The sequence below is a fragment of the Serinus canaria genome, chromosome 23 (assembly GCF_022539315.1).
Source record: "Serinus canaria isolate serCan28SL12 chromosome 23, serCan2020, whole genome shotgun sequence".
Taxonomy (NCBI): Eukaryota; Metazoa; Chordata; class Aves; order Passeriformes; family Fringillidae; genus Serinus; species Serinus canaria.
In genome coordinates, this window is record NC_066336.1 from 6392706 (window position 1) to 6415471 (window position 22766).

The 22766-nt window shown below is 53.6% G+C and overlaps 1 protein-coding gene across 3 annotated transcripts; it reads right to left on the reverse strand.

Annotated features, from left to right (window-relative positions):
* Positions 1-15104: 15104 nt before the first annotated feature.
* Positions 15105-22645, reverse strand: TCEA3 (transcription elongation factor A3). 3 transcript variants are annotated; one of them, XM_050983210.1, is made up of 14 exons: positions 21620-22645; positions 20106-20168; positions 19898-20003; positions 19418-19583; positions 19108-19176; positions 18853-18921; positions 18654-18728; positions 18298-18375; positions 18024-18178; positions 17669-17730; positions 16672-16821; positions 15994-16140; positions 15843-15914; positions 15105-15705 (listed from the first exon to the last, which is right to left on the reverse strand). In XM_050983210.1, the coding sequence occupies exons 1-14, from the start codon at positions 21686-21688 to the stop codon at positions 15697-15699; spliced, it is 1290 nt and encodes a 429-aa protein (XP_050839167.1). In that variant the 5' UTR covers positions 21689-22645; the 3' UTR covers positions 15105-15696. The 3 variants fall into 3 exon arrangements, with proteins under 3 accessions (XP_050839167.1, XP_050839165.1, XP_050839166.1); XM_050983208.1 differs by lacking the exon at positions 15105-15705 and having other exon boundaries at positions 15723-15914; XM_050983209.1 differs by lacking the exons at positions 15105-15705; positions 20106-20168 and having other exon boundaries at positions 15723-15914.
* Between the last annotated feature and the right edge of the window lie 121 nt (positions 22646-22766).

A 22766-nucleotide genomic window follows, 5' to 3' on the forward strand; every position in this document is an offset into this window, starting at 1 on the left:
TCCCTGCCAGCCTCCCCTCCCAGTTCCTGTCTCCCCAGTCCTTGCCTCTTTTCCCACCACCCTGTTCCTTACCTGCACCTCCCTCCCTCATTCCTGCCTCTAGCTCCCCTCCCTGCTTACCTTCCTAATCCCTGTCTCCCCCTCCCCAATCTCCTCCCGGTCCCTGCCTCCCCCCCCCCCCCCCCGCCCTCCCCAATCCCTGTCTGTCGCCCATCCCCGGAGCTCACACGGGTCCCCGACTGGAGGGGGAGCGTGATGGATCCAGGCGCTTCTGGGTTTTCTTTGTCTGTAAGAAATCAGGGGGACAAGCAGCCCTCTTGTCCACAAAGCAAAGCTGGGCTGTCTCCAGTTCCCCCTTGGCTCTGCTCTTTCTTCCTCTCCTTCACTCTCCCCATCACGTGTTGTGGGGTTAGGGGTGCTGGATGAGTTTGGGGATGCTAAGAAGGTCTGGGAGGATGTTGCAGGGGGATTCAAGAGGGATATTGTGGGGTGAGGGAAGGAACTGGAGGGGTGCTGGGGGAGAGTGATGCAGGAATGCTGAAGAGGGATTTGGGGAGCAATGTTGGGGGGATTTAGGAGAAATGTTTGGAAGGCAGTAAGGAATGCTGGGAGTGCTAAAAAAGGTTTCTGGGGGACTTAGGAGGGATGCAGCTGCAGGATTAGGGATTTAGGGGGATGCTGCAGAGTGAAGGTGCAAATACAGACCCAGCAGCAGCACCTGCTTAGCAGAGCTGGTCTTTGTGGGATGTTGAGGCCCCTTTACAATGATCCTTTCCAGCCTTGGGGCAGGACCGCCTTCCTCTGGCAGGGCTCCCTCCTTTCAGGGTCTGCAAAGCTGAGAGGCCGGAGCCTTATTTTTCCTGGAGCCCAAGTGGAGGTGGAGGCTGTGGGTACACACACTTGGGGTGTCCCCATCTCCTATTTGCTTTGGGAATAGATTAATTCATTGCCCTGTGCCCTGGGACAGCACTGGCACAGACAGAGAGTATGATTTGCTGCAATTTTGGGTACATTTGGCTTCTGAGACTGAGCAGGAGACACAGGACATAGAGGAGAGACCAGCAGCTTTTTCAGACCTGGAGATGGGATTTACAGTTTGCACAGAGCTCTGCCAGTACAATCTCCTGCAGTGCTGAAGCATCCAGACATTTCACCAAGAGCCTCATAAAAATGCCCAGGAGTGAATTAATGGCTTTTCAATCATTCCATGGTTCAGATGGTAACCATGGGATGAGAGCTCCAGGGCCTCTGAGGAGGGAGGTAGGAACAATGTGCTGTGTGTTTCTGTCCTCACAGTGTGAGGTGGCTGTGGTCCTGGCTGGTCCCATAGGGCTGGTGGGATGGGTAAAGGCAGGAATTGGGAGCACAGGGATGGATTTAACATGTATATCTTGGTCCTGCACTTTGGATGAATCAGCCTCCTTACCTGGAGGGTGTTCCCATTCCTGCAGTGCTTTTACAAGCCCTGGCAGGACAGAGAGGGATGTTCTGCACCTGTGTGTGGTCCAGAGTACAGGATTTACACACCTTCCTAGGTGAAAAGAGCCTCTGAGACCCAGAGCGAGGTGTTGAGCATCTGCTGTGCCCAGCTCTGGTGCAGGCCGGTTGCTGATCTCTCCCAGTGGCAAGGAAACATCAGGGTGGGAAGTGTGAAATAGCTTTTAGCATGGCTGAGGAGCTCTCTGGAAAAGAAATTATCCCTTTGCTTGGCTCCCAGCATGGCCAGAACCCCCACACTGACCCTTTTCCAATGGGTTATCTGCAAAGGACTAATCATCCTGGCAGGTTCCAGCAAACACGTCCTCTTGGCTCAGCTCCAGCATTTCTTTAGAAATTTTTTTCAGCTGGAACGTTAAAAATAAACCCAGTGGACACGTAAAACAAATGGAAAATCTTTAAAGGGCTTTGGTGCTCATCTGCCTGCTCTCAGCTGTTGCGCTCCAGCTGCCAAGCCTGGCTGCCACTGTGAATGAGTTCCAAAATTGGGGAAACTGAGGTATGTTGGAGGGAAGAGCATCACCTTAATGCAGCCTGGTGGGTCTAGCAGGTCCTGACCCCCAGCACTGGTCCTGAGACTTCTCTCTGTATCCTGAGTTTGATCAATGCCACTTGGGCCACCCTGGGAGGGTGATGAGGCCCTGGCATAGGGTGCCCAGAGAAGCTGTGGCTGCCTCATCCCTAGAAGTGTCCAAGGCCAGGTTGGAAAAGGCTTGGAGCAGCCTGGGATAGTGAAAGGTGTCCCTGCCATGGCAGGGAGTTACACTGGAGGGGCTTTAAGGTCCCTTCCAGCCTGAACCATTCTGTAATTCTGTGATCTTGGATCAAGTCCTGCTCTCCTGCAGGAATTGCTTCTCTTAGCAAGTTCTGTGTGGCAATGCCTTAGCTCTTATTTTCTCACCTATACCCTGAAAAAGAAATAATATATCAAATTGAGGTGGTGAAAGCAATGCTGAGGTTTTCAAGGGGCACAGTTCATGTCGCTCCTTTTCTTGGTGAGCTAAGGTCCATCCAAGGGGATTTACAGCTGGAGCCACTAATAGCAGTGTTTTGATTTACTCAGAGACTGAAAAATTGACAAAGTGTATTTCATGGTGAGAAGACCCTCTCCTCTGTAATTTATTGCCTTTAATCAAAATGGACATAAAAATAACATGCAAGAGCCATGAATCTGCTCTGGCTGGACTCCAGTCAAAATCCATGGGAACCTCTGGAGGTTAATGAAAGAGGAAACAGGGGAGATGAATTCTTCAGATGAGGATTTCTGGGGATTCAGAAGGACACTGAGACTCCCTAACCAGTACCATGGCTCTCACCTTGCCATGATGCTGTTAGGGAGAGCCTTGCACTGGATCTCTGGTGACACTGGGATGGCTGTGTCCTCTGCTGAGGTGGGGGCCAGGGCATTTCTGCCAGGTATAGAACTATGATAGAAATATACAAATATCTCAAATACAAATATATAAAAATATCTAGATATTTTTATATAATTGAAATTTTGGCAGCCAGCTTGAGTCCTGTCTGTACATTTCAGAGCTGTAATGCAGAGAGAGGAAACTCCATTTTTTATTCCCCCTTCATTGTGCCTATCTTCATAGAATCATGGAATGATTTGGGTAGGAAGGGACCTTAAAGCCCATCTGATTTCATTCCCTGCCATTGGCAGGGACAAATTCCACTAGACCAGGTTCCTTCCTTCCATGCCTTCCTTCCTTCCCTTCCTTCCTTCCTTCCTTCCTTCCTTCCTTCCGTCCTTCCTTCCTGTCCTTCCTTCCTTCCTTCCTTCCTTCCTTCCTGTCCTTCTTCCTTCCTTCCTTCCTTCCTTCCTTCCTTCCTTCCTTCCTTCCTTCCCTTCCTTCCTTCCTTCCTCCTTCCGTCCTTCCTTTTCCTCTCCTCCTTCCGTTCCTATCCCCGTTCCTTCCTTTCCTTCCCTTCCGTGCCTCCGTCCTTCAGCCTTCCTTCCTTCCCTACCTCCTTCCTGCCTTCCTTTCCTTCCTTCCTTCCGTCCTCTATCCGTCCGTCCTTCCTCTCCTTCCTTCCTTCCTTCCTTTCCTAGCGTCCTGCCTTCTTCCTCTCCTTCCTTCCTGCCAATGTCCCTCCTTGCCGTTCCCCTCTTCAATGCCGTCCTTCCTCTTCCCTTCCTTCCTTCCTTCCTATCCGTCCGTCACTTCCTACCCTTCCGTTCCCTGGGGGGCCTGGTCCTTCCTTCCCCTTCCTTCCTTCGCGTTCTCTTCCTTCCGTCCTATCCTTCCTCCTGTCCATTCCTACCTTACCATCCTTCCTTCCGCGCTTCGGGCCTTCCAGTTCGCTTCCTTCCTGCCTTAACCTTCCAATCCTATCGTTCCAATCCTGCCTTCGCTGTGCCTCGTTCCTGTCCGTCCTATCCTCTGACCCTATATCCTGCATCCTTCCACTTCCGTCCTTCCTGCTTCCGATCGGCTTCCACATAAAAGCCATCCTGCCTTCACGTATTGCCGTTCCGTCCATCCGTCCTACCGTCGTGCTTCCCTGCTTCCTTCCTCCGACCGCGCCTTCCTTGGGGACCGTCCGTCCTTCCTTCCTTCCGTCCGTGCCTGCCAGTCCGGCCGTCCGTGCCGGCCGTCCTGCCGGCCTTCCTGCCGGCCTTGCCGCCGTCCTGCCTGTCCTGCCTTCCCTGCCTGCCGGCCTTCCTTCCGTCCTTCCGATCCTTCCTACCGTCCTGCCTGGTAAGCTCCTTCCTAGCTTCCATTCCTTTGGAGCTGGGAGTCCGGTTGTCCTATATCCGTTGACCGACTGCCTACCTTCGCGGCCACTTGAGACCATGTCCTGTCCTCCTTCCTAGGCTGCCGTGTCCTGTCCTACGTCTCTTCCTTCCTTCCTCCATCCTTCGTCCTGGTCCTTGCTATCCTACCTATCCGCCTGCCTTCCCTGTGCCATCCTGACCTGCCCTTCGTCCTTCCGGCCGATTCCTGGACTTCCAAACACCTGTCCGGTCCGTCCTTCCCCCCTTCCTACCCCTTCCTTCGTCCTTCCTTCCCTTCCCTTCCTTCCGAATAGTCCCTTCCTTCCTACGAGGCATCCTTCCATTCCCTCCTTCCCTTCCGTCCTCGGTGAGAACCAGACCTAGCCTTCCTTCCTTCCCCTTCCTTCCTCACCGTCCGTCCTTCCACGCTTCGTTGCCTCCTTGCAGCCTTCCTCCTGCTATCGCTTTCATGCCCCTTCCTTGCGCTTCCTTCGCTTCCTTCATCGCCTTACCTGGGGGTCCTTGCGCTTCCTGCTCCTTACCGTCCGTCCTGCCTACATCCTTCCTATGCCTTCATTCGCCTCCTCCTTCCTGCCTACTCCTCACTGCATCCGTCCCTGTACCTTCCTTCCTAATCCCGTCCCTGTCCTTCCTTGCCTTCCTTCCTTCCCTTATGGCCGTCCTATCCTTCCTTCCTATCCTACTTCCCTTACCGGCTTCCTACCTTCCAGTTTCCTTCCGGACCCTTCCACTATTGCCCCTATCCTCCTAACCTTCCTGACCTTGCCCGTCCTTCCTCCTTCCTTTTCCTTCCCTCCATCCTTCCGTCATTCCTTCGCCTTGCACTGTCCTGTCCTTCCGCCGTCCTTCCGATAGCTTCCCCAACCTGCCAACCTTCCTTGCCCGATTCCCTTGGCCTCTTCCTTCTCATCCCTTTCCTTCCGTCCTTCCTCACGTCCCCTTCCCGTTTCCTTCCTTCACCACTTTCCTTCTTCCTCCGATCTTCCTTCCTTCCTTCCTTCCATGCTTCGCACCTTCCTCCGTTTCCTCTTCCTTCCTTCTCTCCTTTCGCTTCCTTTCCCTTCCTCATCTCCTTCCTTGTCCTTCCCTTCCTTCCGTTCCTTCCGTCCTTCCTTACTTCTCTTCCTTCCTTCCTCTTCCTTCCTTCCTTCCTTCCTCCTTCCTTCCTTTCCTTCCTTCCTTCCTCCTCCTTCCGTCCTTCCTTCCTTCCTTTCCTTCCTTCCTCTCCTTCCTGGTCCGGTACTTCCTTCCTTCCTGTCCTTCCTCCTTCCTTTCCTTTCCTTCCTTCCTCTCCCTCCTCCTCGCCCTTCCCTCCTTCCCGTCCTTCCCCTCACCTCCTCCTTCCTCCTTCCCTCCTTCCCTCCTTCCCTCCTTCTCCCTTCCCCTCCCCCTCCCTCCCCCCTCCTCCTCTTCTCCCCCTGCACTCCTGTCACCATTCTCCAGTGTCTGATCCCACCCATCCCAACTCAGAAAACCAAGTAGTCAGCACAATGGGGGACCAGGATGGAGCTCAGCTTGTGGTGAACCACTTTGGGGGGGCTCCATTGGCATCTAGCTTCCCTCATTTATAAGGATGAGCCAAGACATGCACAGAATCATGCTTTGGGGAATTGCAGCAGAAGATGTCACTTTGTTTTCTGTAGCTCTGAGGTGTTTTGGGGTTTGGGAGAGAATGGACCAGATGCTCAATGAGCGTCAGCCCAACTGCACTGGTAACCACCGAGTTGCAAGTCCAGGCTGCTCCTCCATCTCCCCAGGGCTCATCGCTTCCCCTCCCTCCACTGACAGCTCCAGATAAATCAGCCTTGAAGAGGAAAATGGGCTGATTTGTGTGTTTTGTTTTCCCATGTCAACATATCTGAGTGTTTTCATACCTTGCGGGGCAGCTGCTGCAAAGAACAAAGCCCATCCGTCAAGGGAATTAAAATTAGATGAGATTCTTCTCTGCCTCACCATTCTGCATGGCTGCATGTAGGGTGGGGGGTTTGCAGCATTATTTCCTCGGCATTGTGTGTGGAGAGGCTGTCCCTCGGGGCCAGGTGTCTGCACACTGAGATGGCCAGAGTCGGAGTTGGGTCCGGAGGCTGGATGGAAAATCTCTGCTCACCACCTTGCAGGCAACAATCCCTCTCCCAGAGGTTGGTGATATCTTGAGGGTGATGCCACCAGTATCCCTGAGATGTCCTTGGATGTGGGAGGGGCTGTCCCCCTGCCGGGCTCAAGCTGGTGACAGTGGCGGCCTGCCCCAAGCCCGCTGCTCCCACCAAGGCTGGGGGCAGCAGGGCTCCTTACAAACACAGGGTGAGTGCATCTGCTAATTCACCCTTTTCCATGAAAAATGCCTCCAAAGTGATGATTATGTCATTGGAGGGGTTAATGAGCCCTTTTCCTTCACCCAGGCTCATGCCTGGCCTTGTGGCAGGGATAGGGACAGCAATAGCAAATGGTTCATGGGCACCAAGCTGTGCTGGCAGTGAAGGAAGGATGGGCATCACACCCTATCCCTGGGGGACTCAATCCCCACAGGAGCCTTTTTCCCTGACTGTTGCTTATCTAGGTATTTTCACCACCCCACTGCCCCCTCTGTGCTGCCTTTGTCTGACAATGGAGCATTGACTGGGAACTGGCAGCATCTCCCTGGATTTTGGGGAGCTGGGAACCTGAGCTGTGCCCTGCTCAGCTGGTGCTCAGGGGTGGCAGAGCTGCTTCCATCCGATGCTCGATGCTGGTTGGGAGCATTAACAACCTGTGAGTCATCTCAGAAATGACGCATCACAGGGAAGGGGGAAACACAGCAGCATGGAAAAATAAGGTTTTTTGCTGCTGGAGAAAGGAATCGGTGTCAGCGTGACCCCTGGGCTCCCTGAGGGGCTTTCAGGGTTTTCCTGGACAGGGAGCAGGCCCTTTGAGACTGAGACATGGGGGCTCAGTGTCCTGTTGCCTGGGGCTGGTTGTAACATGGGAACCAGTTGTCCTGGTGCCTCAGGCTGGTCATGACATGATGGAGTGCCAAGGACCCTGTGCACATGGGCAGACACACATGCAGCACTACCAACAGACAGGGAGGAGTGTTAGATCTGGGTTTCCCAAGGGATAAGGTCTGTTTGTCTGTCTCCTGTGAGTCTGACAGAAGATTTGCCAATGTCTGTTACTGTACCAAGAGGTTGGGGGTTAGACCCACGCCAAATGTGGCTTAAACTCCCGGGGCCAACTTTGACCACCCTGTTCATGGAGGAGGCAAGCTTCTTTCTCAGCATGTAAATGTTACATTTTGTGCAGCTTTTTAGCTCTGAGCCACAGTGCAGGGGAGATGGTCCTGCCATCACCCCCAGCCCTGGATGCCAGTACCAGATGAGATGCACACGTGGCTGTTCAGCTCATTGATTCACCTCCTTGGAGGGCTCTGGAGATGCTGGGGAAGAAGCAGGTGTTGTCTTTGATGTTGGGAATCCAGGTCAGCTGCAATCCTGCTGCTAACTGTGCCAAATCATGGAGCGCAGCTTCAGAGCCTCTTGCTCTGGACTTAGACCCTGGGTCTTCCCTCCCCTTTTTCATGCTCCTGCAGAAGTCCATGGGATGATTAGGGTTGGGGCTGGGAGAGGACAGGAAACCTCCTTTCAGTGTAAACCTGGTGGAAAAGCACAGGAAGGTTTGGATCCAGTTTGGTTTGGGGCTAAAGGATTGAGATTTCAGTGATTTGGACCTGGAGGCATCAGGAGCTGCAGAAAGAGCATCAGCTCCCACCAGCTCTTAGTTTTTGTGCTAGTCATTCCCTGCCAGGAGCCAAGATGTAGGGGTCAGGGAAGCAATGGCATGGGAGCAGTTGTGGTTACAGGTGTTTTAAATGTGATTAAGGCTCTTTTCCTGGTTATCTCAGAACACTTCATATCCCCTGCTTGATTTGGGTGGGGCAGCTGCCCGGCTGTGGGGCAGCACAGGAACCAGTATCCCCTCGCAGTGTGGGCTCACAGGCCGCAGGTCCTGAAATGATGGTTGGGTTTATGACAGGATCCTGGGAGTTTTTGAAGATGCTCAGCAGGTCCTGAAAGCAGGAATTTTTCAGGGAATCTGCCTGCAGCATCCCTCACCTGCATGGCTTTGGTGATGGATGGCTCAGCACTGGGGCAGGACTCTTCCCAAAAAACTCAGCAAACCTCAGGATATTTCCTTGATTCTTGATCAAGCTCTGAAGCGCTCAGGAGCTGGGATCAGCCAGAACCAGGCTGGATGCAGCTGTGGCCAGAGACCAAGCAAAGCTCTTTGGTCAGCAGCTGCCAGCTTTTCACCTGGCTCATCCCTGACTTGTCTGAGCTGGCTCTCCAGCAGAAAAGCCAACAGCATCACTTGTTGGTGATGAACATTCGTGGTGATGCCACCCCTGATGCAGCTGTCTCTAGGGATTTCCCCTCCAGCCCTTTGTCAGAGCTGAGGCTCTTGCAGTGCTTGAGTTCCGAGCCTGATTCCACCAGGTGCCTGCTCCCATCTGTCCTGGCTGGTCCTAGTGGCCTTGGGAGAGCACCCAGGGAGGGCAGCACGTCCTTCATCCACAGAGTGGATGCCCTCTGCTGTATTTTTCCAAGACAACCACCTGCTTCCCTCCCTGCTGCCAGGGGCAATGCCAAGCCATGGGGCAGAGCCTCTGCCGACATTGCCAGTCCATCAGCCAACACTGGGAGCCTCTGTAGAGCAGGTGGGATGGCACAGCTCTCCCATGGTGATACCCAGGGAAAAGCAAGAGACACCAGGGAAAGGAGTTGAAGCCCATCAGTGCTGGGTCTCAGAGGAAATCTCTGGCTCTGTTTGTATCCTGCCATGAGAGCACCACTGACATCCCAGCGTTGGGTGTTTTGGCCATTCTGAGGGTGGGCTCCCAGCCCAGGATGAGGACAGGAACAGGAAAGAGCCAGAGGAAGAGGAGCAGTGACAGCAAAGGCTGCTATGCTCAGCCTCTCCCAGCTTCAAAGGCAGCTCCCCCTCCTCCAGCCTCTCCAGCCTGCAGAGCCTCACACAGCTGATCAGAGAAGGTGATTTCTCTCCCTCCTTCTTTTCTTCAGTGAACCACCCTTTCACTGATTGCATTTTGCAAATGTGCTGGGATCTTCCTCCAACCCTGTATCACACTCCAGCCACATCATTGTCCCCTTCCTGAATGCCTCTGCCTTGGGAAGATATTTTCAGGGAAGATACCCCCTCTGATTATCAGATTGTGGTAATTATTTTTTTTTCTTAAGACCTCTTTTAGAGCTGCAAACCTGCTGGGCTCGGCTGGGCTGTCCCCGGGGAGCACTTGGCCAGCCTGGCCTGTGGTTAAATGAAGACTAGTAATAAGGAAAAATTGAAAGTGGTGATTTAATGATTGGAACAGCTCTTCTTCCACAGCTATCTGTCTGCCTATCTAAATACAGATTTATATTTTCTAAACACAAAGTGCCAACATCCCTGCTCTGAGATGGGTGAAGCAGCTGTGAGCCAAACACAAGAATTTAAAAAAGCAGTATTAAATAACTGATGTCCAATGAAAGCCTTAGGCAGAAGGAAATACTCTGCAAATAGATACTTATTTACATAGAGAAGAAAACAGCTGGAAACAGATTTTTCTTCTCTCCCAAGGTTTTGGCTTCAGCAGGTTGATGTGTAAATCCCTTCCTGCTGCCTGGTTTGGTGGAGGCAGAGCCACATCAAGAGCAGCCGTGGCTCAGGGAGGTGTTGGCTTAGATAAAATGTTGTTGATTTAAAGGACTTTTTTAAATTTGGGTTTTTAACTTCCCCTTCTTGGCTTGCCCTCCCATGGCACAGTAGGGAGCAAAACTTGGTCAGGGATGGCCACAGCTCCCAGGAGCTATCCCCCTGTGCCCATCAAGGAGCCACACACACACACATCCATATGCATGTGGCAGAGTGACTGGGAGCATCAGAGCAGCAATGTTTCCAGGGATGAAGGGAGAGTTATAGAGTGCCCATAACCACCTTCAAGGTAATGTTCCAACCTAATTCCCAATCCCAGAATGGATTTTTCCCATCAGCCTGATGGAAAGATCCATCCTCCTCCCTTCCACTAATAACTGCACTCCATTAACAACTTGAATGTTCTAGGCTAAGTGTTCCCATTTCTCCCACAAATGGGGCCCTTCTTGTGCCCACCCAACAGCACAACACCCCCTCCTCCCCATGGCTGTGGGACCAGAGCTGAGGGTGGATGCCAAGGGGACAGTTTTTAGTCCTTGCTGTAACCAAGATATCTTCTGAGCAAAGCAATTTTTCATTTTGCCTTGTGCTTCTACCTTCCCCGTATCCAAGCACAGCCAGGATCCTCTGAGGGCCTGAATGACTCACCACAGCAGAGATGTAAGGGCATTAGCACGATTCCTCCCTGGGCTCTACATCTCCCACCATCAGGAGTTTTTATATTCCAAGCATCTTACCTGCCCCGAGGAATTGTCACATTTACCTGCAAAACGTCTGGGCAGAGGGAGCACGTCGAGGAGACAGCAGGGATGGGGGCTGGACCAGGGAGGGTGGTGTAGGGATCAGAGGGATGGGAGCACACACACGGAGTGTCACAGCCTTGCTGGTGGCAGCATGACAGACGTGTTCCAGAGCTATTAGTGCCCTCATCCTCAGTTATAGCCGGAAGATGCAGCAGTCCCTCCTCCGTGGCTGCTCTTTCCCCACAGCCCCAGCACTGTGACGAGTGCAGTTGGCTCACTAATTACATGCCATGCCTAGACCGGCTGCTTTGCACGGTGCTATTAGTTAGCATTTGTTTCCCTGATGGTTGCTGACCCTGCCAGAGTTGGGAATAAATTTGCTGCTGTGGGTGATGGGTTTGCTGCGCGTGGCCGGCGCTGGTGGCGCAGCTCCTGGGTAATGGCTTCGTTACAGGACACACTATTTATATTCTCATTTTGGAAAGACAAGGCGGTTTGTTGGAAGAACGTGGCCCTCAGTGCCAGCTGCTCTCAACTTTCAGGCTTCCAGAGACCTTGGAGAAAAGGCAGAGAGCTGAGACAGCTGGGATTGTTCAGCCTGGAAAAGAGGCTTTGAGGTCACCTAATTGTGGCCTTCCAGCACCTAAAGGAGCTGTAAAGAAAGACGGACAGTGACTATTTACAAGGGTCTGGAGTGGCAGGACAAGGGGAATGGTTTCCCACTGCCAGAGGGCAGGGTTATATGGGATATTGGGAAGGAATTCTTCCCTGTGAGGGTGGAGAGGCCCTGGCACAGGGTGCCCAGAGCAGCTGTGGGTGCCCCATCCCTGGAAGTGTCCAAGGCCAGGCTGGACAGGGCTTGGAGTAACCTGGTTTAGTGGCAGGGGGTGGGGCTAGATGGGCTTTAAGGTCCCTTCACACTCCAAGAACTCCATGGTTCTACAACAATGAAAGGGAACACAGATATGGCTGGGGGCAGAGCTTGGGACCCGTCCAACCTGCCCTCCTGGGGCATTTTTACTCAATAAATAATTGACATGGGGCTGGGAGACTCTGGAATGGTATAAAGCTGGTGGAAAGATACTCTGGGGACATTACAAGCAAACCTGGGTTAGAAAATGTGCAATGATTTTTCCTCTGCAACACAAGCCCTGCCCGGTCCACGCATTTTGGTGCAGAGGATCACAGAGTAGGGATGAGCCTGAATATCCCATTGAGCCCCCCAGGCTCCTTCTCCTCTTTCCCATCACCTTGGGTGCTCTACCTGCACTAAGCCTGTCCTAAACCATGTCAATCTGTAGAGCAACTGTCCCCCCCCTTCCCCTCCCCCCTTGTTCACCAGCTCTGTCCTCCAGCCACCTGGCACTTCATTATATCACTCAAGATTAATCCACAGCTCCTAATTACCAAATGCCCAAGAGCTCCTGGCAGGGAGGAAAAAAAGTGTCAGGCAAAAAAGCCAATGTCTTTTTTTTTCTCTGCAATATTTAGGTCGACGTACTAATGTGGGAAGCACAGGGATGGGAATTTGTGCGCTTTGAGGGAACTGGGGGGGTTTATAGCATTTATCGGGGTTTTTTCGCTGTCATCTCCTCCATCCTGGCTGTAAGAGGGAAGAGTATGCATGATTCCAGCTGAAAGTGAGGAAAAAATGTATTTTATGGAGGGATTTTTGCATTTAATGGGGGATCTTTGCTCAGTTACTCTGAGTATTCAGCTAATGGAGGGGAAAAAAAAGGTCTGTGCCAAGCACTGTGATTTTAGGCAGGCTTAGATCAAAGTGCTCTGCAGACTCAGCAAACCTCTCTGGCCTGGAAAAAAAAGGGCACAGGGTTTTTCTTTAGGAAATGTATATCCTGTAATTTTCCATGCAACACATTTCACTTTAGAAATAAAGGTCTGGGTTCAGTTTGGGCTCTTTTGATGCTTTTAATCATTAGAAAGCCTGGTGTGCAGAATTGCAGCCATGCACCTCGGCGAATCATTTCCTTCCAATGGACTGCAAACACTGCAGATGAAAACTGATTTTCCTCCTCTTTCTTTTTTCTTTTTTTTTTCCCCAGAAAAACACCCCAAAGCAAATACCCAGTCAGCTCAAATCCATGGCTTTGCTCCAAGTATTTTGGCTTGGCTGAAGATCCAAGCTGGATCATGTGGCTGTCCTGGACAATCACTAATTTTTTCAGAGCTGCTCCAAAGCAATTGAGTCACTCACATCAAGACAAAACAATGAAAGAGAAAGGAAATTCAATTTGCATCCCAACCTGGGGCTGGAACCAGAAGGAGGCTCAGCATTTTTTTCCCTCCAATTTCAGTGCTATTTGTGTGTCATTCAATGCTGGGAGTGTCCTGCCAGTTACCCCTGCTTGGTTCCTCCAGGTGTTTGGGGACCACCATACCACTGCATCCTTTAACAACCACCCCTACGGAATTCAGACCCAAAGCCCTGCATTCTCCTGCCCTTCTAGCAGAGGCAGCACCTTGTGTTTAGGAAAACCAGTGCCTAGGGGTTTATTAAAACAAAAAGCTTGAGGTCTGGGGAGGCAGTGAGTGCCTGTGCCTAAGGGATCATTACCTATTGATTGGAAGTGAGCATGGGAATGGGCAGGGGAATCTGCTCAGTTTGTCGCAGAGAATGCCAGTCATGGAATCATGGAATGGTTTGGATTGGAGGGGACCTTAAAGCTCTTCTCATTCCACCCCTGCCATGGGCAGGGACACCTTCCACTAGAGTGGGTTGTTCCAAGCCCTATCAGGCTGGCCTTGGACACTTCCAGGGATAAGGCAGCCACAGCTTCTCTGGGTACCCTGTGCACAGCAGGAGCACTAGGACCCACACAGAGAGGTAAAGACTGGCTCCAAAACTGCTTTAATTCAGTTCAGTTCCAATAAGCCCAGGTGCTTGGGAAGCCCTGGCTGTGGTGAGACAGAGTGGAAATTTTCCAGAGGGTCCCTCCAGGATCAGCTGTCCTGGTGGTGGACAGGACACATCATCTCCTGCTTCATCCCTGTGCACAGGGACCTCCCACTGTGCTTTGGGGGTCGGTGACCGGGGCCGGGGGAGATATAGATGCATTAAGTGAGAGGATGGGGAAATGGGGTTGCCAAGGAAACCACATGAACAGCAAAGTTCTGATTGTTTTCTCAAGGCTGGAAAAATGCGGGGGAGAAGGGCAGCGGCAAAGCCCCGTGCTGCGGGGGAGCTGGGGGGCTGGAGTATGGTGTGGTGGCCCCTGGGTAAGCCAGGATTGCAAAGTAAAACTGGCCATGTGCCAGAGTCTGTGGAAGAGGGTGTCCCTGAGGTGGCTGAGGGTAGTCTTTGGGGAAGGGATGTGGTCTGGCCGCACCAGCAGTGGCTGTCCCCTCCCGGGGAAGCCTGGCTGGAGTTGGACACTCTGTGGGGATGTTTAAAGTGGTGCAGGTTGGAGGTTGAATATAAAAACTCCATCAGATAGAAGATTCAGCATCTCCTTGGAGTAACCTGGAGGGATTTAAAAGATATGTTGATGTGGCACTGGGGACATGTAGTTAGTGGTGGGCTTGGCAGTTCTGGGAGAGCAGTTGCGCTCAATTATCTTGGAGGTCTTTTCCAACTGAAATGATTCTGTGATTCATGCAGAGATAGGAAGGGAGAGGCGGGAAGAAACACCAGCTTATGCTGGAGCATCCAAACCTGGAGCCTCGGCGTGGGTAAATCAACCCCTGGCAGGAACTGTAAGGGCCTCTCCATCATTGCATGGTCACGACCAGCCCCATATAGGGCTGGAGCTGCAGCAGAGGGCCTGAGGGCTCTTGTGAAGGACACAAAGGGATGCCAGGAGATCCATCACAACATGCTTGGAATCTGGCTCCCTCTGGTATCACTAAAACACCTTTACTAGACTGGACAGCAAAAAAATATAAGTCCAAATCCCCCTATTTCAACCTTGTCCTAGGCAAACATGCCCTGCAGCGCCCTGGGGATGGCTGGGAGCCCCAGTCCTGCCCTTCCTGTGCTCCCCTCACACCTCAAGGTCACACTGATGTTTTATTCATTCCCTACAATCCACTATATTCCTTAATTGCAGCCACACACACTGTCACAAGGGTAAATAATTGCCTTGGAGGCTCATTAATCACTTCAGAGTGTTAAGGAGCACCACAGCCCAGAGAGCTCTTTCAGGGGCCTCAAGGGTGGTGGGGACCCTCAAACACAGAGGGTTTAGCACCCAAGTCTGGGTACAAATGGCACGGCCTGTGAAAAAATTCACACCAGCCCAAGATTAAAAAATTAATGATGGGTTAATTAACAGCTTCACTGTCCTTCTCTGCTCTCACATGCTGGCTCATGCAGGCATAGGAGCAGTACCCTCCACAACCCTGAGGCTCAAGCTGGGGAGCTATAAACTTGAGACAGACATCCCAAACCCATCTTAGGAAACAGTCTGTGCTGCAGAGACAGTTCACACCTTTATTACTCTGGCTGGAAGGGTTCTTCCTCGCTCTGCCATCTTTCCTTCTTTCCTGGGACATGGTGCCTTCAAGCCAGGCTGGATGGTCCATTTGTCATAGAGCAGAGGGGCACAGTGGCATCCCAATAGCATCTGGACATGCTGCACCCACCCTGTCCCCTCCATGTCTCTCCCCTCCCTCTGTGTGCACTTAGGTGAGGAAGAAGGTGTTTGGGTTATTACCTAGCCCTCTGCCACTCTCAGCTCCCAGGCAAAGCTGCATGACCATGGAGCAATGTCTGTCCTGCCCCCAAACCAAGAATGAGTCTGTTCCCAGTGGGATCCCAGCACACCCCAATCAAAGGGCAGGTATTTGCAGGGAAGAACCATTGAATTCACAGGGACCTTCTCGACTGAACTTGACATTGCCAAAGGCCAGGTCCCCAGGATGTTTGAGGGAGCCCAGTGCAAAGGTAAAAGGAGTTGGAGTTTAGGGACTGGTGCCACCCTGACTCCTCCTCCCCTACCCAGCTGCCCAATGTGGTGTCACAGCAGCTTGTCTTGCACCACGTTCCCTCCAGCCCAATCACCAGCAGCGTCAGCAGAACTGCAGGAGAAGCAGAGTCCAGGGCAGGTGGTAAGCCCTCACCCAGCACCCAAAGCACCACTTCAGGGGGCTCTGCTACCCGTGAAGGCTAGGAAAGGGGTGGGTTGCCCAGAGCATCTCCCCAGATGGTTACAGACCTTCCAGCGGTTCCCACACTCATTGCACAGCACGAATGTTGTCATGGGCTCATCGGCACTGCGCGTCTGTACCTGAGGTGGAGCAGCACGGCCTCAGTGCAGACCCTTATAGCATCCCCCAAGCCAAGCTCCCCTGCAGACCAGGCCTGACCTGGTTGTACGTGCAGTTCTTCTTCTTGCATTTGCCACACTGGAAGAGGTCGGTGACGGTGCCACCTGTCTTGGCCATCTGGTGCTCCCGGATGGCCTCCTGGGTCATGGCATTCCGCAGCTTCTTCAGCTCATCACTGGCCATCTCCTGCCGGCAGCATTGGCCCAGATGGGTCAGTGTGGCCATGACTCTGCTCACATCCAAGTACCACAGTCCAACACCTTCCCCATCCTCTCCCAAAACAAGATTAATCCTGCTGTCTGTGCTTGCTGGGAGGGCTTAGACCCATCCTGATGAAAAAAATCACCCCATCTTCAAACTAAAACTGCTGTCTGCAGGGATCTGTCTCCTCACAGGAGAAACTGGGCTTCTGAGGAGCCTGATTTGTGGACTCTGGTTGAGGACAAATGGGGACACTCCAGCCTGATTCCTGCCAGTGTGACATCCCACAGCCAGATCTGTGATAGGCTGGGGGGTCTGCAGGTCTTTAAGGGTCCTAGCAGTGCTGCCTGCTTTCTCCTAATGCTCCCCGTGTCTCATTAAGTGCTGGGGTGGGACAAGGAAGTGCTGGGACAACCCCACTGTGGACAGCACCAAACCAAGACCCAGCACTTGGGCACCACAGAGGCAGCATGGAAGAGATCCAGGGGCACCAGCCCCATGCACCCCAGTGCCCACCTCAGCAGTCATGCGGGCGATGAGGCTGGGCTCGATGGCCCCACACAGCACATTCCTCCGCAGACCAGGGTTCTTGGGGTCCTTCAGGTTGCTGATCCTGCTCCGCACCCGGTTGCGATACTTCATGTCTGTGCTCTTCAGCTCCTGGAAGATATGTGGGGTCTGTCAAGGAATCAACACGGGGATGCCAGCCTGGGTGCTGCTGTCACCAGGGCCAATGGTCACGTTGAGGTGGCTGATGTCACTGGGGCTCTCCTCCCTGTGGGAAGTGTCTCCATCCTTGGCTTTAAGAGGATGAAGCACAGCTTGAGATGTGGGGAGGAAAATGACTTTGCATTGCCTTGGAATGTCTGACATCCAGGCAGAGCTATGGGGCTCAGGGACTATCACCAAGCCCTGTGCTGGGACAAAAGTTCATGGTACTCTGTCTGCTCCCTCTTCCCAAAGAACATGGTATGGACAGGTTGATGTAGCAGCTTTAGGCACAGAGTCTGGGAGGCACCAAAAAGGGAACCCAGGAGGTGAACCACCCTGGAGTTGGTCCTGGACTCAGGGGGCTGCCAGAAGAACCCCAAGCCTTGAGTTGGGGGTGGGCAGAAGTGGCTCCATCTCTTCCAGCATGGCACAGCCTGGACATTGTGAGAGACTGGTTCTGGCAGGAGACACGGGCACGGGCTCATGGAAAAAGATTTGGCTGGGTTTGAATTTATTTCCCCAGAGATGAAGGCAGGTCCCTGACCAGAGGGGATGGGGGGAGCACACACACTCCCCTGCACGAAGGCAGTGTTCAGGAGACGCTATGCTCAGCATCAGCTTCAGCCTTAGCCTCAGCATCCTCTCACTGAGGTCTGGGCTCCCTCTGCAGGCAACGAGCACGGCAGAGTCTGTCACCCTCTTCCTTGTCCCTGTCACCCTTTGTCCTGTTCCCAGCAGCACTCTGGAGCCCATGTACACCCCCCCCAGCAGATTAAACCTGGGGATCCGTAGCCCCCGAAAGGATATGGTCTTCAATCTCCGATGCCATCTTCTCGCAGTTGACACTGAACTCCTTATAGTCGTCTAAAGGGTAGAGAGGTTAAGGGGTGACTTCCAAGTGTGAAACCAGCCACAGATCTCACTGTACTTCCCTCAAAAAATCTCACCTCTCCCCCTGTACTTGCCCCAGACCCTCCATCTCTAAAATACCTAGTTTTACCCATTTTGAACCTTAAAGATGCATCCTCACATCCAACTCCCTTATCAGAGACCCTACCAACCTCCTTTTCTTTTCTTCGGGGCTGAATGCTCCTATCAGGACTGTCCCATAGGAGAAATAGCCCAGCCTGGGGTCCAGACACCTCAGAACTGCTCACCGTCCATGCGCAGTGCAGCCGTCAGCATCTCAATGCACTTGTCCCGCACCGAGTCCCCTGTGAGGTAGCAGGGGGCCAGGAAGCAGGGGCTGGCAGAGAAGGAGGGGCTGCTGGGGGTGCGCGGCACCTCAGGCTTGACCTTGCTGCTGTTGGCTCTGCAGGGGCACATGGAGGGGGCACGGGCAGGTGGTAGGGTCCTGGCACAGCCGCAGGGACCTGACGGGGTCCCTTGGAAGTGGAGTGGGTTTCTCCTACCTTTCCTCCTCTGTCCTACCTTTCCTCCTTGCTGTCACTGGAGTTTCTCTGGGAGCTGGTGGGAGCTGGAGAAAGGCTGGTGCCCACAGAGGCTCTCCTGGGAGTGGCATGAAACAGGACAGTGGGGATGATACCAGAGACAGGGCAGGCAGGACAGGGGGCAGGGACTGGTGGCAGGACCACACGCATCAGCACATCAATGAGAGCGCTCACTCGGAAGCCAACAGGAATCTCCATTTGCTCCTCCCAGAAAATATCCCAGTGCTGGGGCAGGATCAGGGCTCCCAGCCACTTCTCACCCCCTCCATGGTCATGGTATCCTCAGGGGGGACCTTAGAAGCATCCCCAGGCTGCCCAGGGACACCCCCTCCTTACCTCTCCCCTGACAGTCTCTTCTGTGTGGAGGAAGAGGAGGAGACGGTTGAGGACTTGGAGTCAGCAGAGGCTCTCCTGGCAGGACAAGCCCCATGTCAGAGGGCAGTCACTGGGACAAGTGGTGGGTCCACACCCGAAGCACAACCCAGTGAGGGGCCAAGGTCTCGCCTCTCCCATCCTCACCCAGCCCAGCACCCACCTCTCTTTCTTGCCATCCTGAGGTGATTTCTTGGAGGATGCAGTGGGGCTCCTGCCATCACTGGACTCTCTTCACCACGGAGGCCCAAAGGAAGGGAGAGAAGCTCTCAGCAAACCCAGCATACTCTGGCAACCTGTGAGCTGGATCCTGTCCATCTGCATCCCCCATCCCTGAGCCCCACCCCAGGCTGCTAGCAAAGCCTCCTCTGGGCTGGCAGTGCCTGGCATGAGGGTCAGGGCATCCTTCAGCAGGTACCTCTCCGGGCTGGAATCGGCAGAGTGGCCCTGGGTGTTGGTGGCGTGAGAGTCACACTTGCTGGGCTTCCTAGGGATACAGAGAGCAGGGGTCAGATGAGCACTGTCCAAAATAACCTAGTTTTAGAGAAGGGAAAATAGAAAATGGCCACTTCTCCCTCCTCCAAAATCTGCCCTGGTGAGGCAGTTTGGTCTCCAGAGGTGCTGCTAGCATCCATGGGTAGGCAGAGATGGATAAACTCTTAAAGACCAAGCAGAGGGTGGTCTCATATTGGCCCTAGTGTCCCCCAACAGCAGGCAGGAGGCCTCACCTCTCCTTGTGCTTCTCCCTGTGCTTCTCAGCTGTATTCTTGCTGTGCTTCACCCCTTCACTGGTGCAGCTGGAAACATCCAGCCCTTTCTTCTTCTCCTTGTCTCCATCTGTGTCCTTCTCCTTCTTCTTATCTGCATCCTTCTCTTTTTTTGTGGTGGTGGACTCTGGGGGAAGGATTTGGGTGTCACAGTCACAGCCCAAACCAGCACAGGGCACCTGCAGAGTTGCATCCTGGGGTGGGGAATGATTGTGGAGATGCTCAGCCCTTGGTGGGGCACACATTGAGTTATGCCACTCTATCCCAGAGGGAAAACAAGCCCTGGGAAACCTGGGTTACAGGTTATAGGAGCCTGCACGTCCCAGCTCTGGACTGATTCCACTCCATCCCCCCAGAAAGCACTGGGGCTTGAGGTGCGGGGATGGCTCAGGGAGGATTGAGGCTTTGGGGGGGTTCTCGTCTCCCTTCAGCATCACTCACCCAGAAGCCGCTTCCAGTTTTTGATGAGGATTTTGGCTGAGGCCACCACCTCTTCATCTGAGCAGTGTTTCCGCACTGAGTTCACAGCCACTCCAATCCGTGTGGTCTGGGGACAAACACCAGGAACACATCCTTAGGGATGTGCTGGCTAGCACAGGGCACAGGACAAGCTACCCCATGGGGTGTTCCCCCACCGAAACCCCCTCACCTGGAGCAGCTGGATGGTCATGGTGTAGCTGGTAAGAGACTTGAGCAGATCCAGTGCCCCTTCCTACAGCAGGGAGAAGCCACAGGAGCCCTTGAGGAGGCACCAGGCAGCACCAGGAAGGGCATGACAGGAGAACCCAAAGCAGCCCTGGGCTGCTCCCTGGCATTGCCTGACCCTCTCACACTTATAGAAAAGTCCCACACCCAAATCCTGCTGGACCATCCCAGCACCAGGTCACATCTCCAGCTGGATAGCATGAGCTTTTCTTAAAACTTGGGAAAACCCCCATGTGCAAGAAAAATCTGGGCTGGTGGGAGTTAGGGACAGCTGGGGGATTTCCCATTGTCTGGGCTATGAAGGTCCATGGGACACAAGCCCCAGGATTTCATCCTGATACCCTGCAGTGGCAGCTGGGATAAAGACAGTCCAGCACAGAGCCTTCCTCTTGCTCCCTCTCTTTCTCCTCCTCCTTACCCTTGGTATTTTTAGAGCCCCAGCAGCAGACACCAGTTCCCAGGTATTCCCCCCTGGGGACACTGTTCCATGGAGTCCCACCATGAGGGGCTGGATCTGATCTCCCCGGTTTGATGGGTGCAGGGACATTCCTGTGCTGTAGGTGGACCCTGGCTCTGTCCCATCCCAAAGTGCAGCAAGAGAGGTGTGGAACACCCCTGTCCCTTGACCCCTGGGTAATTCCTGGCAGCAAGCAGAGCCATGGGATCTAGTTTGATACTGAGCATTGGTATCCCAAAAAGCCACCAGATCCATGGAGACGGCAGTGCTGCCCCCCCAGGCAGGAGCCTGCACCTTGTCAGGGCAAAGGCCAGTGGAAACAGTCAAATATTAACTCGGAGAGCTGGGCTTGGCCCATGTAACTGGCTCACCAGAATCCTCACTTGGCACAAGAGGTGGCAGGGCTGGATCCTGGCTTCTCCAGAACACAACCACCAAAAACACCCCGGAAACAGTGTCTGACCCCTTCCCCTCCCTTTGCACACTTGTACAACAGGCAGGGCTGTGCCCAAGGGTGCATTGAGGGTCTTACATCCCCCAGACCAGAGCTTCTCCTTGCCTGTACACGAGCCTCTGGCCCTGGCACTGATCGGGTGTTGGTGCACAGGCTGGGGGCCAAACACCTGTCACCCACAATCCGGCACTGCCAAGCAGTGTCAGGAGCTGCCACCCATGGGAAAAACGCCCCCTTACCCCCAAATCCCAGTGTCTGGGAGCAATGGGGTCCAGGAGAGCCCCAAATTAGAGGCAAAATTAAATCCCCTGGGTGCTGACTATGATGTCCTGAGGCTGGGCTTGGGTGACAAAGGCAGCACCCCTTAAACTCACTCCGTGCCTCCAGGGACAACGTGAGGGGTGTGAAAAGCAACCCCCCCCCCCCTTTCCCAAGCCACAGAACATTCAAACATGCACGTAAACAAGCAAGTGTGTAAATATGTACACCTGTAAATACGTACGTGTTTAAATACGCGCACACGCCCCAACGAGCTCGGCCACCTTACCGTGCTTTTCCTGGCCACCATCTTATCCAATTTCTTGGCAATCCGGACCAGCTCCTCAGCAGGCCCCATGGTGGGGGCTCCAGCAGAGCAGGACGCTGGCTGCAAGCACAGCTGGGTACTACTGACATGGGGGTCCTGGGCAGCGGGGTGGGCGGGAGCAGAGAGGAGGGGAAAAGGGGGAAAGGGACGGGAAGGGAAGAGAAGGGAAGGGAGAGAAGCAGAAAGGAGGTGGGGCTGTCCCGGCCAGTTACAAACTCCTGCCAGGAAAGCAAAATAGCACAGGGGAGGGCTAAATATAGCCGAGAACCACGGCTGCAGGAGCGGGGGAGGTGCACATCGGGGCGCTCCAGGACGCACAGCTCGCAGCCATGGGGAGCCCGGGGTGCTGAGGCACAGGGCCTGGGATGGGGCTTTGCCATCGAGATAGCTGAGGCAGGGAATCCTCAGGGGCAGGGGTACCGTGTGCCACAAGCTCCGTTTTTCCCAAAGTTGATCCAGCAGCAAGATCCCTGGGGGAATAATCTTTATACTCCATGCATTGGAACGTTCCACTATACGTGGAATTCCAGTATACAGGAATAGTTCTTATTCTGCAGTACTCCACATACTGGAGTATTTTGGTACTGAGAATATCCCATCCCTGGAAATGTCCAAGGTCAGGATGGACAGGCTTGGAGCAACCTGGTCTAGTGGAAGGTGTCCCCCCTACATCAGGGGACGTAAAAACCGATCTTTAAGGCCCCTTCCAACATTCCATGATTGTGCAATGACAAATGACACGCTGCAGTCTTTGAAGTGCAGCAGAGATGGTACTCCAGCAGTGGCAGCAGAGCCAGTTGATGGTGTGCCAGCCTAGGGCAGGAGCGGGAGCCCCTCAGGCCTGGTTGGACAGGCAGCAATACGGGGTGCAGGCCATTGGGATATGTAGGTGACAACAACCTTGCTATCCTTGCTTGTCCCTGCTCCAGCACTCACATGGGGTGGCTGTAGGATGAGGATCCTGCTCTGGATGCTTGTCCCAGCCCAGCCCTACACACCCCAAGGGTGAGCACAGATGCCAGTGACTGGGAGCCTTGGGGAAACATTAGCAGCATCGCCATGCTGGGGATGGCCAGGGCAGGGGTTGTACCCCCCAACACACTCCCAG